The sequence below is a fragment of the Excalfactoria chinensis genome, chromosome 21 (genome assembly GCF_039878825.1).
Source record: "Excalfactoria chinensis isolate bCotChi1 chromosome 21, bCotChi1.hap2, whole genome shotgun sequence".
NCBI lineage: Eukaryota > Metazoa > Chordata > Aves > Galliformes > Phasianidae > Excalfactoria > Excalfactoria chinensis.
The window spans coordinates 3,765,699-3,778,311 of record NC_092845.1 but is presented as its reverse complement, the minus strand read 5'-3'; the positions used below and the strand labels follow the sequence as shown (position 1 = coordinate 3,778,311).

Genomic DNA, 12,613 nt, shown 5'->3' with positions numbered 1-12,613 from the left:
CTCCCAGCACTGCTGCTCTGAAGACAACACAAGGGAGCAGAGTGGCCCAGCTCTCAAATTCCTCTTCGGCTATGGAAAGCACCAACACAGCATCAGCCAATATACTGCTATGCTGCTTTACAGACTAATGCTTCCTGTCATCAGAGACACAGCAGCTATGCTGGGACACTAATCCTAACCCAGTTCACAGCTAAGGTTGCAAGCAAACGCACAAAAGCAGTTGCTCCAGCCAGCACTGCTATAGTGATGCATAACCCCAACAGAGCAGCACTGCTATAGTGATGCATAACCCCAACAGAGCAGCACTGCAGAGTGCAGATGCTCCCACAGCAACCAGGCAAAGAGAGGAAGGAGGAAGCAGCAGCTCTTACCTGTACTGGACACACCAGCAACGTTACTGGGTTCGCTGATGAGATCTTGCATGACAGCCAGGACCCGGAACTCATACCAGGTGTCCTGAAACATCAAACACATCATCAGCCTTGAGAAGTAAACGAGTCACCCTAAAAGCTTCCAGGGCAGCCCCTCCCTGCTCACCTGGGACAAATCCTTGGCAAAGAACTCACTCTCGGTCCCAAGGATGGCATCGTCCAGGATCTCCCACCTCTCCCCAACGCGGAACTCCATGATGTAGCGGTCAATTGGAAAGCTGTGGTTAGCGGGAGGAAGCCACGACAGGAGGACACCTTGCTGCGTCCGGTTGGCTGTTAGGCACCTCGGTGGGGTAACCAACACCAGAGGCTCTGGAGTTGTTACAGGGAATGCTGCAAACAGAGGAGATGGAGCTTTGAGATGGGGTCCAGGCAAACACAACAGATGCTCTCCTCCCTGAGGTCATCGCCGTGATTTCTCCCCCTTGTATTTTGGGGCAGCAGCTCCTCGTGCCTCCACACACAGCCATGATATATGGGTCTGCACAAGAGCAACGTGCCAGGATCCCTTCCACATGCTGGCATCAGCAGCAGACAGAGCATCACTGCAGCAGCAGCTCCCCACCTCACAGCAGGTAAGGACATATCTCGGGCATGTGCTCTCTCATCACAGAGACAGAAAAGCATCTTTCCAAAAACAGGTGGACTAAAGATACAAGGACTAGAAAGAGGGGCACAGCATCAGAAAGCCTCCTCTTCTCTCGACCTATTTCTGAGACAGCCCCAAGGCTGGTACTCAGCTCAAAGCCTTTTGTGAGAGCTCCAGCTCTGAGCCACACGCAAGTGATTCTGTGCTCTATTAATAATTCCTGCCCCAAGCTGAACTTCAGGAAGATATGAAAGGTGGCCAGGACCACAGTACTGCTCCCCTGAGCTGCCCTGGGACAAGCTTTTGGGAGCCTTGAGCACCTGGCAAAGTCCACAGGTTCCATCCAGGACACCTCCTTTGCAGCTGGAAACTACCACTGCATATCACCACCTCCAGGCAGAAGACACAGACTGTGCAAAGGGCCATTTCCCCTCCTCTGTGGACCTCCTGAAACCCTCTTTGCCCTCTTCCCACTGTGCTTGGGAAGGACCTACCTAGAGTGTTCACAGTGACCACCTCACTGAAGGAGCTGGTGCCCAGCTTGTTCTGAGCCAAGACACTGAACTGGTATGCAGTCTCCGGTTCCAATGTATCCACCAGCAGCCAACTGGAACCAGCTGGCACAGGGAGAGACAGCCAGTCATGGGGGCCAAACTGGGCTCTCTTCATCCTGCCAAGAGAGAAGGGAGCATCTTCAGGGAACGTGCCCCTGACTGGGAGTACAAAGATGCCACGTTAACTTCTTGAGTGATAATGGAGCTTTCCCGAGAGATGGTTTGGTTTGGCAGCAGCAATGTGCATGGATGCGGTGCTGACAGTTGTCACCCAAGAGCTGGCTCAGGGTCAGCGTGCATGAGGACTTGGAGTGCTGTCCCATTGCACCACGGTCACTGCCATCACCACCTTGCAGCCCCACACCCTGACAGCAGGGAGGCCACAAACAAAAGCAAAGCCAGCAGCCCTGCTCTAAGGGTTACCTCCATCACATCCCTAAAGTAAAAAGAGCAAGTTGGCTGACAGGCCCCATTCTCATTCATACCTTGACAGCTCCCAAGCCAGAGCTAAGCTTCCCATCAGCTGTATCCTTGTACATACAATCCCATACAGGAGGTGATTAGCCAAAGCCCCATTTTGTGGGTTTAACCCCCAAATTCGGGGTGAATCAAGCACACAGTCACCACAGCATCCATGAGCATCCATCTGCAATTCACCTCTACCAACAGGAATAATCATGGTGAAAAAGCCTGATGTCTCAAAGCAGCATCTCTGTACTGCAATGATATTGCAAATATCGCTGAACTCCACACATGCACTAGAGATGCTCTAGGGAGACCCAGCCCTCGGCTGCAGGTTTCTGTTGTGCTCACTGAGGATTTAATAAAGATCACTGCAGAAGCTCCATTCTGCAGATACGTGAGCTCTCGGTGCACTGCCAGGTAAACCCACCTGGAGCAAAGACGAGTAACGCCGCTGTAAAGGGAGCAAAAGGTAAGGCAGGAAGAGCAGCAGCAAGCCATGGAAACAAGCAGCTCAGCAGAGCTCTGTGCACGTGCAGTGTCTAGACCAAACCCAGCAGCTGCAGGCAGGAGAGCCCCAAAATCACAGCGGCTGCAGCAGGGATTCCAGCTCCCATGCCATAGGAGTTGGATGCAGGGCAGCTGTATGGGGCTCTCCCTCCTTCTCCAACTCGACAATGCTCCCTGCATTCAATTTTTTAACATCCCTGCCTCTGGCTGCTCTCATTTCATGTGGGGTCTGGAGAAAAAACAGGGCTAGGCAGGCAGCCAGCAGCTGCCACCTCCCTGCAAGGTGAGGCACGTCTCAAGAGCGAGGAGGTCAGATCAGTCCTTCCCAAGGACGTTTTCACAGGCAGCTACATAAGGTCTGTGCTGCCACATCCACTCTGTTCACTTCCCCATTTTTTCTCTTCCACTCATTCAATTCCTTCTTCCTCTCTCCCATCCTTTGTCTCCTGACACAATAATCCAACCCCACTGTGAGAGCGTAGAGACCGTCCTCAGTTTAGAGCAGAGAACTCATTACGAACAGCATCTCTCCAATCTCCACTCTATCAACAGATCCCCATCTGGGCAAATTGAGGAAAGGAAGGAAAGAAAGGGAGTGAGAAGAAAGGCTGAAGAAGTGGGGGAGGACATCAGCACCAGCCTGTGAAAGGGTCCTCTTCACACTTCAAAGCATGGCTCTTAGAAGAGAAGGACAACGGTAAATGCAGAGCCCAGAGAAAAAGCCTGACCTCACTAGAGACACATTTTGTCCTCTCTTGCCTCGGGGTGGGGAGGTTGAATGTACCCTTTGCTTTGGGTACCAGCAGCTCAGGGAGTAAAGTCTCCCAGTCTGCATCTCACCATCACTGGTCTCAAGCTAAACTGGGATTTAATGGCCCCCAGGGAGTCACACGGAGGAGGGAGAGATCGTTTCTGCTTAGTCACATTTCTTCAGGATGCACTCTCTAAAGATTGCATTTTCCATCCTCTCCATGGCTGCTAAGCTTCATAAACAGTTTATCTTGAAATTAGATGCCAGAGGCAAAGTTACATGAATGCAAAGTGTCTCCCCGTGTAAGCAGACTAAAATGTGCTGAGGCAGACAGATGTACTGGCTAACACAAGAGAGAAAGGAAACACTGCAGACCGACAGCCCTCCACAGCACCTCTGTTGGTCACTCCAGTGCACTGGGTAGCATTGCAGTGCCCCACTAGCAGCTCCTCTGCACCCAGCAAGAGCAGAAAAAAGCTGCAGAGAACAGCCCAGGGCAACCTCCATCCTTCCCATCCCTCCCACCCCAGGGCATAGATTTGCACTGGGGCTCTACCCTGCATCACAGCACAACCCAGGCAATGCTTCCCCCCTACCCCCACCCCCTGCCAGCCCAACCCCCCACCACGGCACAGCCCCGCTTGCTCAAAGCTGGGCTCAGCTAGGAAGAAAAAGAAGCAGAGAGCAAAGCATGCCAGGATGACTCACAGAGGGCCGTACCAAACTGAGAAAGTCTGCTCATATCCACCGTCGTAGCCGGGCTCCCAGGAGACATTGGCAGAGGTCATGGCAACCACAACATGCACGCTGGTTGGGGCATGAGGGCTTGTGCCTGCAGGGAGAGAGATGGGCTGGCTGCAGCAGGAGCGAGGGCATGGCTGTGATTCCCAGCACAAACACAGCCCACGGCTCCTAGTGCGGATTTGTTTCCAGCCATGACACAAAGGGACTCCACCCGCACAAAGCAAAGGCTTTCCTATCTGGAATGTCTGCTAGAAATACCAGCAGCATATGGCCAAAATAAAAGAGCAGAAAACACAGCACCATTGGCAGCTGGAATTAAAGGGAGACATCACTTTCCATGGGAAGCATCCCATCCCACGCTCAGCACGCTGCTGGGTACACCCCAGGAACGTGTCCCTGTGCCACCAGCCATCCCCGAGGCCCCATCCCCTGCCCATACCTACGACTGTAAGGTGAGTGCTGGCAGTAATGCTTGCGACGACGTTGGTGGCGATGCACTCCCACTCGCCATGGTCGTCTTTGCCAAGGGAGCGGATTTGCAGGGTGCCGCCGGGCAGCGTGTTGTGCTTGCTCCTGCTGGGCTTCCCTACCTTGGGCAAAGAGCAAGGGGAGCATGGCAAAGAGAGAAAAACCACATTTCAGAAGCACGTCAAGCCAAGCAAGGCAGCAACACAATGACTGAGCTACCTGCAAGGCCTGCAGGGCACCACTGGGCGCTAGCAAGTGCTCCCATCTCTCTGCTTGCTGCAAAGTCTCCCTGCTTTCAGTGTGACCTGGCACAGTAACTCGGGAGACATGCAAAACAGAGGCTGATGTTCCCAACTCATACACAGGTCTAAAACCCCACAGTACTCTTACTGAACCATTCACAAGAACTCAGCGTGGCTCCTCCAGCATCCAAAGCTGAAATTGTCACTGCTGTGGAGGATGAGGCACTGAGTGTCCCCACAAACACTCTCTGAAATGGGTGTCTGCCCCAGGAGATTCCCAACAGCCCCTCCTGCTCCACTCAGTCCCAGCCAGAGGCAGAGATTTCAGCAGGAGGCAGCCTGGGGACACGGGAGGATGGCGTGCGTGGAGGTGCCTGGCAGCTCTCAAGCCAAGCGGAAGGATGCCTCTTCTAACAACTTGTGTTTATGCCCATTATCCAAAGCTGCGCAAATCCCGTGTTGCTCTGAGCCCTCTTCTGCTATTCTTCATGCATGGATCCCACTGATGGGCTCCAGGGACCTGCAGCAGGAGCACGGCAGGTTAACAGTGCCCAGTCCAGGTCTTCTGCAGTCCTCCAGGAGGAGGAGGCCAGCCCTCAAAGGCTGATGGGGAGCAAAGGAGCTTACTTTTATCACTGAGAAACTCCACTCAGCCCATTCAGTTCTAGCTGAGGTCAAGGAAGGAAAAGCCAAGTTACGTTGTGAGGAAGAGGGTCAGAGGGTACAAAAGTATTTTGAAATAAACCTAAATAAGAAGAGGATGGGGAAGGAAGGTAAAATAAGATGGATGACTAAAGAGCCAACAAGTTTTAGATAGGCCACTCAAAAACAGTACAAGTTACAGTCCTCCTTCAGCTGGTGAATAGATCCAGCATCTCGCTCTGCGATGAGTGCAGATGGTACTCATTGGGCAGTGAAGGGATCCTGCCCTCTGAGAAGGGCTGGCAGGGGACAGGAGGCTCCAGGAGATGATCCTGACAGCTGGACAGTGGCTTTCCTACAGAAGCAGCAAAGTTGGGAAGCAAAAGGGAAAGGAGACAGGAAAGCCCTAGTGATATCACACCACACCTGGCCCTGCAAAAGGGAACATCCTCAGATTGCCACGTCCAGTCCAGCAAAATGAAAATAGCTTCTTCCCACAGTCTTCCAACTACCAGGGCAGCAAAGCAGCCACTGGTGGGTCCAGGCCCTTGCCAAAACTCAGCCAAGCCCAGGGCAGATCCCCCGGACCCACTGTGGTGGCACAAACCTCCTGCTGCAGGAGATCTGTGCTGTACAATCAGTGACATTGGTGCCGGCCTCACATAGGGCCAGGAGGGTCCTGAGAGCAACATCAGCAAGGAAGAGGGAGCCAGGGTGGGAGCAGAGCTCAGCTTTGCCAATACTGCTGTGAAGGTTTCCCAGTATTAAGTACTCGGTGGCCACAAGCTGGGCCTCCCCCACCCACCTGCGGGACAGGACGGCAGTGGCTCAGCCCAAAGCGAAGCAGCTGTACCTGCAGTTTGTTCTTACCGGGACAGAGTGTGGCTTCTCTGTCTGCAATATTCACCAAAAGCCAAAGGCACTGCAGATTTGTCTGGCAGGCCGGGTACCTTTCTCCAGGCGATGATAGGAAAGGGGTCTCCTGCAGCAGCACAAGGAATCAACAGCTCCCTTCCTGCCTCCTGTCTGTACTCCCAGCCTGGTAGCACCGTGAAATAGGGGGGGTCCTGCAGCCAAGGGAAAAGGCAAGGAGTGAGCCCACACAAAGAACTGCCACACGTCAGCAGCTCTGTGCCATCAGGCCTTTCTAAAACGAGAACCATCAGCAGTTTGGGTGAGGCGAAGGCAGCAGAAAGCGTGTGCTGAGGAGGCTTTATGGTACACTAAATTACACACACACACGAGTTTTCTCTGAGAAGACACAGTGCTACGATGCCTTGTTCAAATCTTAAGGAGGTAAACAGGAAAAAGCCACCCACATCACATCAGATATCAGCCCGATTTCATCAGCTCCGCAGCCGTCTCGGTGGATGTGCGTACACATGAGGTTTGCTGAGCTGTACTGCACAAGCCTCAGCAATAACACAACTCAGCACCACCGTTTGCAGGCATGTGTCTTTTTGTTCAGAGAACAAAGAGCAGCAGCTCCTACCCCAGCAGCACTGGTGACTACAGCAGAGCCCAGCTTGCATTGGGCTGAGCACGCAGCAGAAGCACGTGGAGCTTCTCTACGCTGCTTAAATCAGCTCTTCATTAAAATTCTCTGCAAATCTAAGGCTGGGTCAGCAAGACTGAACCTTTTCGTTAGCAAAAATGACCCCTCTCAGGGCCATGAACGAAGCCAGCAAATTATGCATGTTACCTTCAGTACCAGTCGGGCAGGGGGAGACTGGCCCATCGTACCCAGGGCGTTATAAGGCACACAGGTGTAAGTGCCGAGAGCATCTTCGGTTGCCTCCTCAATTCGGATCGACCCATCTTCCAGCAGGTTCCAGCCAGAGTACTGCAGCGGGGAGAAAGAGGGAGTTAATGCATCCTACATACATCACACCCCTTATCTGTCCCTTCAGCCAACCCCGACACCTAAACCCAGGGTGGCTGTGGCGTCTCCTGGAGACTCCCAAATCACTTTCAAGCATCCAGTTCCATCCCCAGCATCAAACCCATCTCCAGGCCACCTCCTTAACTGCAGAGAGAGGAAAAGCAGGCGAGGATCAGCCTGTCAGCACACAGTCCTCTCACTGCAAGGAAACCCCCATTGCTCTAGCCCTCTTTTCTAGCTAATGAGGAGAAATCATTGGGTCCTAGAATCTTTTGGGTTGGAAAAGACCTCGCAGCTCCCTAAGCCCAACTCATCCAATCATGCCCACTGACCACATCTCACAGTGCCAAGGACACTGAGGCTCCCTGTGCAGCTGTGTAGTGCAGCACCACTCCTTTCAATGAGAGCCTTCACAGCATCATTGCCCTCCTCTGTACACACACATCCCAGGGTGTGATTCAGCCCCTTGAAGCCGTGGATGCCTCAGCTCAACCAGAGAAAAGCCGTCTCCTAGAAGCGTATCTCTCTCCAAGGACTGCGAGAGCAGCCTGGGTGAGTATGAGTAGTCCTCAACAGCCATCAGCCCTGGAGACACCTAAAATTAGGTGAGACAAATCCCACCCACAGAGTCTGAATCCCCGCCAGCATCTTGCTCCCTGTCCTTCCCTAGGAAGGATTTCCCAGCTCTGAGCGCACAGATGACACATATTTATCTCGTTGCTTCCCCTCCCCCTTGTAGACAATCAGGCTTCTTCAAGTAACCCAAAGGACTCACGGACAGCCTGTCATATCCCAGATGAAACAGATCGGCTCAATGATATTTGTATTTCCAACTATTGTCAAACACGTGCCTAAATGCACTGAGGTTGCTTTTTTCCTTTGAGCACTCTCCCGTTGGGCATTTATTAAACAGAAAGCCTCCTGTGTCACAGGCTGGAGTAATTCCAGGACCCAGCTGCCACCTTTTGTTAACTGGGGGGACCAGGAGTCTCCACTCAGGCTCCTCTGCATCCCCATCAGAGGGAAATGCAGCTGAGCAATAGGGACACCAAGGATTGGTGGCACCAAGGAGCCCACATCAACAGCAGGTTTAAACCAAATAAAAATGTCCAATCGTTAATATTTAAACAAAAAAAAAATTAAAATACGGAGTGTTTTCCTTAAATATTTAATGGCTCAGAACATCAAACAATGATTAAAGGACGATGGAGACTTGTTAAAAGGGTCTTTTAACCATTGGAAGAACACAGAGCCATCTAAAGGTCATTTGAGAGGGCTGAGAGACAGACAACATGTCTGCAGGCACCTGAATTAACTCAGAGCAAAGCTGCTGATAAGGTAAAGCAGCACCATCCATCCTGTCCAAGGCAAGGACATGCCATGCAGGGGCATCAGCCGCCCCATTCCCTGCCACCCTTCCCAGGCTGCTCACCTTCTCGATGCGCAGGGGCCGGCCGTCCTTGTTCCACTTGACCAGTGTGACTGGGGGCTCTGCCTCCACGGGGCAGCGGATGTAACCATGGATCCCGATGGGAATGTAGATGATGGGGGGCATGTTCACCACACGGGCAGGATCTGGGATAGCAGCAGCTGTGTGTTAGTGTTGGGAAGGAACCCCATCAGCCCAGCCACCACCCAGCTCTGGAGGATCACATCGCTTTTCTAATGAGTACAAAACCCAAATGCTCCCCCAGCTCCCACAGGTTGTTATCTCCAGGCTTGTTATGCACTCAAATCCACTCTGATACCAGGCATTTCTGTGAGGCTTTGCTTGCACCCAGAGTGCTCCTACCTGGAGCTCATTAAAAGCTGCACTAAAAACAAAATGCTAAATGCATCTGCTTGGCACATCCAGACCGACTTGCTCCATCAGCACAGCCTCAGCCTGCAGGACACATGCGAGGTGACACATGCATCAAGCAAGGCAGCCACCCGCCCTACAGCTCACTTTGCACGCCAAGAGGAAAAGGCTGGAGGCAAGTCTGCAGGTACCTGCCAAGGGAACAACACCACTCTTGTTGTTTATATAGGAAACAAGTCCAGTACAGCAACTCTAGAACCTTTAACCACACCAAGTGCAGCACCCCAGAGCACTGGCCAGAGCTGTTTACCTCCTGTTTGCACTCACAGCCTGTGCCTAATTGCTGCTGGCTTGCGTGGAAAAAGAATCAGCCACCTCCACCCTTCCAAATGGGATGCAAACACTTAAAATATGCCTCCAACCTCCCCACGTTTCACCACCCACACGGGAAGGCGTCTCGCAATCTTCGAGTCTAGAACGTGTCATTAACAGCACTTCTAAGAGCTTTTTAATTAAGTGCGAGTGGGTTGGAGAGAACCTAGACTTTCTTTAATAAGAAGCTTTATATATATATATATATATAAAAAAAAAAAAGTTACTTTAATAGGAAGAGCGAGTATTTCTACAACCTTGTCTAGACAGCACGAGGGTATGGGAAATTCCCAACAGGGCTTACGCTGCGTGAAGGGATGAACTCATTTTTGGGGTACAGAAACACTAAGTGGGCAAAATGTGCAGAATCAAAACCCGGCGTGAGAATTAAGATCCTTCTCATTGCAAAAGCAACCAAGCTCAGGTGCAAGCCCCCTCCCCACTCTAGCAGTACAGAGCTGTGCACACGAGTGCTCCCCAAAACCAGGCAGCCCCTCACTGCCACCGTAACCCAGCTTACAGGGCAGTGCATATGGGACCAGCTTTATCCCCCCCCGCATTTAACTTGACCTCTTCGGAAATGCAATCAAGAGGTTGGAGTCAGTAATGGGATCGAGAGGCTCCGCCAGGCGCTGGCTGCACTCCAGTCTGGGTCAACACGAGCCCTGCACCAGCTTTGCATGCACCCCTTTGGGCACACCATACAGCAGCACATATCGGGCTCTCCATTGCAGGGCATTTACCAGCAGTTGGGCTGCAGACACAAGCTGTAAAGCCATTGGGAACTGTGCTTCAAGCCCAGCTTGCTCGAGCCTATCTTTCATTATAAAATAAAATCACTACAGTCTTTTACAGCAGAGCAATACGGCAATTGCAAAGCATAGCAATTTGGACCATTACTGTTGAATGCCATAGGACGCTCGTGGCACACTACCCATTAAAGCAGGGGGAGCCTGAAAGAACAGGCGTGGGCAGCAATGCTCCTTTCAGAGCTGTTCTGCGTTTGTTTAGATCAGTTACTGCCTGAAACTACTCCATGCACGGCTACAAATTCAAAGAAATCCACGCAACCTATGATAAATACCTAGAAAATACAAGCGGGTATTTGGTGGTAAAAGCCCTGATTTTGGTGTTTCCGTGCCCAAGCAATGAGAACAGCAATCAGGAGCACCTACAGGAGGAGATGAAACCCCTTTTCAGGAAGGCAAGCGCTGATCCCATTTAAGGGTGGTACCCAGGACACCCCACCAGCACACAGAGATGCTCTCAGCCTTGTGCAGCAACAGAAGACCAGCCCTAAAGATGCAACATTTGGAGCATCAGCACCCAGGGGACACCCCCATGCACAGCAGGGAGCAGGCAGGCACCCCCATAGCACCCATTAGGGTTTACTGCACTCACACTGCACTGTCAGGTAGGCAGAGGCGGATGGCGAGCGGCCCAGGCTGTTGCTGGGGATACAGGTGTATTTTCCAGCATCTTCTGGCTTGACCCGGAAAATGATCAGCGTGCCATCAATCAGGATCCTCACCCTCAGCTTCAGGTCGCTGCGAGAGAAGAGAAGGGGGGGCAAAAGCTGCAGGAGGAGCACGGAGGGAAGCAGCAGTGCCAGGAGTGAGGGAGTAAGGAGAGCACCAGTGTGGGATGCATCGCAAACTCACTTCTTGAAGTAGACGTTCTCTTCCTCCCAGTACCACAGGTAGGTGAGGTTCCCAGGGTATGCCTCGGCCTGGCAGGTGAACAGTGCATCCTGAGAGATGTTCACTGTGATGTTCTCCGGAGGGGAAACGATGAAGGGAGGTCCTGGGGGAGGAGAGCATCACCCCTATGGGACCAGGTTGGGGCTGGTCTCCATCATCCCCATAGGGACCAGGTTGGGGCCGGTCTCCATCATCCCCATAGGGACCAGGCTGGGGCCGGTCTCCCTGCAAACACATCCTCCTGCCCATGCCAGGACCCCCCAGCTCCTCTCCCTGCCGGTAGCTGTTGACCTAATTAAAGACTTATCTAATAAAGAGGAGCAGGAGGCCGGCCATATATCACTGCTATCTGACAAGGCGCTTTGTGACATTCTCAGTCTTTCCCTGATTTCCAAACAAAACCAAGCTGCAATCAGGGCCCGGCTGCTAATCGGCACAGCTGCTCCATTGAGATGACAGCGTGGTCACCAGAGTGGCCCAATTAAATGGACTGCTGCCCTACAAACGGGATGCAGAGCCCTCCTGGCAATTCACATCAGCCCTGGTGTTTAGGACCCCAACCCAAACATCTCCCACTGCAATGCACAGGGGTTGAGGTACATACTGGTGCTGCTCAGGATCCCAGCCCAAACCTACCCCTGCTCTCTGTGCCACCAATGAGCTGGCAGCCCCAATATCATTTATACATCTGGGGTTTGGGCTTCATTTCCTTCTTTGTTTATTTATTGATGGTGTTCCGCATGGAAGGCTGCAGGCAGGGGGGTGGCAATGCGCTGTGGCCAAGCTGTGCCACCAACCAACGCTGGTCCTTGCCATACCACCAGTACAGGGCTGGGATCTTCCCAAGGACAACTGAGCCCACGTAATGAATGGGGACACATAGGGATTTCCCAGCTCCCAAAGCCTCCTGGAGACCCCAAGGACACTCACCTTGGACCAGCAGGCGCGTGGTGTGCACAGCCTCCCCTTGGATGCTGTATGCCCGGCAGGTGTAGGCACCTCTGTCCTCCCGACTGACAGAGAGCACCGTCAGGCTGCCATCACTCACCTGTGGGCAACCAGAGGGGATCACAGAGTGTCTGGGGACCACGTAGAGCCCACCAGCAGGATGCTCGCTCCCCCCCTGCACCCCTAAAGCCAACGGGAGGGCAACGGATGGGATTTGAGGCTGCCGGTAGAGCCGGCTGAGAAATGGGTTTCCCCGCTCTGCAAGACGCCGATATTAATAAACCAACACAGACATCTCTGCTCAATGCCAAGGGGGAAAAAATAATAATAAAAAAAATAAGCCTCGCAATGTATTCATCTCTCACAATGTATTCATCTCTTGCAGGAGTGATTGACGTGCAGCAGACTCTAAACTGCTCTGCTCCTGCCAAGCGTTTCCCAACAACAGTGCTGCACTCTGCACTGAGCTCAGTGGCCATCCCAGTCTCATGGGCACTGCTTGGTGTCCCTGTGGGGC

The 12,613-nt window shown here is 52.7% G+C and overlaps 1 protein-coding gene across 14 annotated transcripts in view; it reads right to left on the bottom strand.

Annotated features, from left to right (window-relative positions):
- Positions 1-12,613, bottom strand: part of IGSF9B (immunoglobulin superfamily member 9B) — a 39,802-nt gene that overhangs the window by 17,028 nt on the left and 10,161 nt on the right. For 13 of the 14 annotated variants that reach the window (XR_011905740.1, XR_011905741.1, XR_011905743.1 and 10 more), the window contains exons 5-15: positions 12,079-12,196; positions 11,110-11,251; positions 10,850-10,995; positions 8,708-8,850; positions 7,096-7,236; positions 6,344-6,460; positions 4,481-4,631; positions 4,006-4,129; positions 1,515-1,690; positions 538-764; positions 372-456 (exon numbers count right to left, since the gene is read on the bottom strand). Coding sequence is in view for 8 of the 14 variants with exons in the window: in XM_072355126.1 (XP_072211227.1) it covers positions 372-456; positions 538-764; positions 1,515-1,690; positions 4,006-4,129; positions 4,481-4,631; positions 6,344-6,460; positions 7,096-7,236; positions 8,708-8,850; positions 10,850-10,995; positions 11,110-11,251; positions 12,079-12,196 (1,570 nt within the window). In the remaining 6 variants the exon portion in view is untranslated. The remainder of the gene's footprint in view (positions 1-371; positions 457-537; positions 765-1,514; positions 1,691-4,005; positions 4,130-4,480; positions 4,632-6,343; positions 6,461-7,095; positions 7,237-8,707; positions 8,851-10,849; positions 10,996-11,109; positions 11,252-12,078; positions 12,197-12,613) is intronic. The other variant, XM_072355128.1, reaches the window with a different exon arrangement.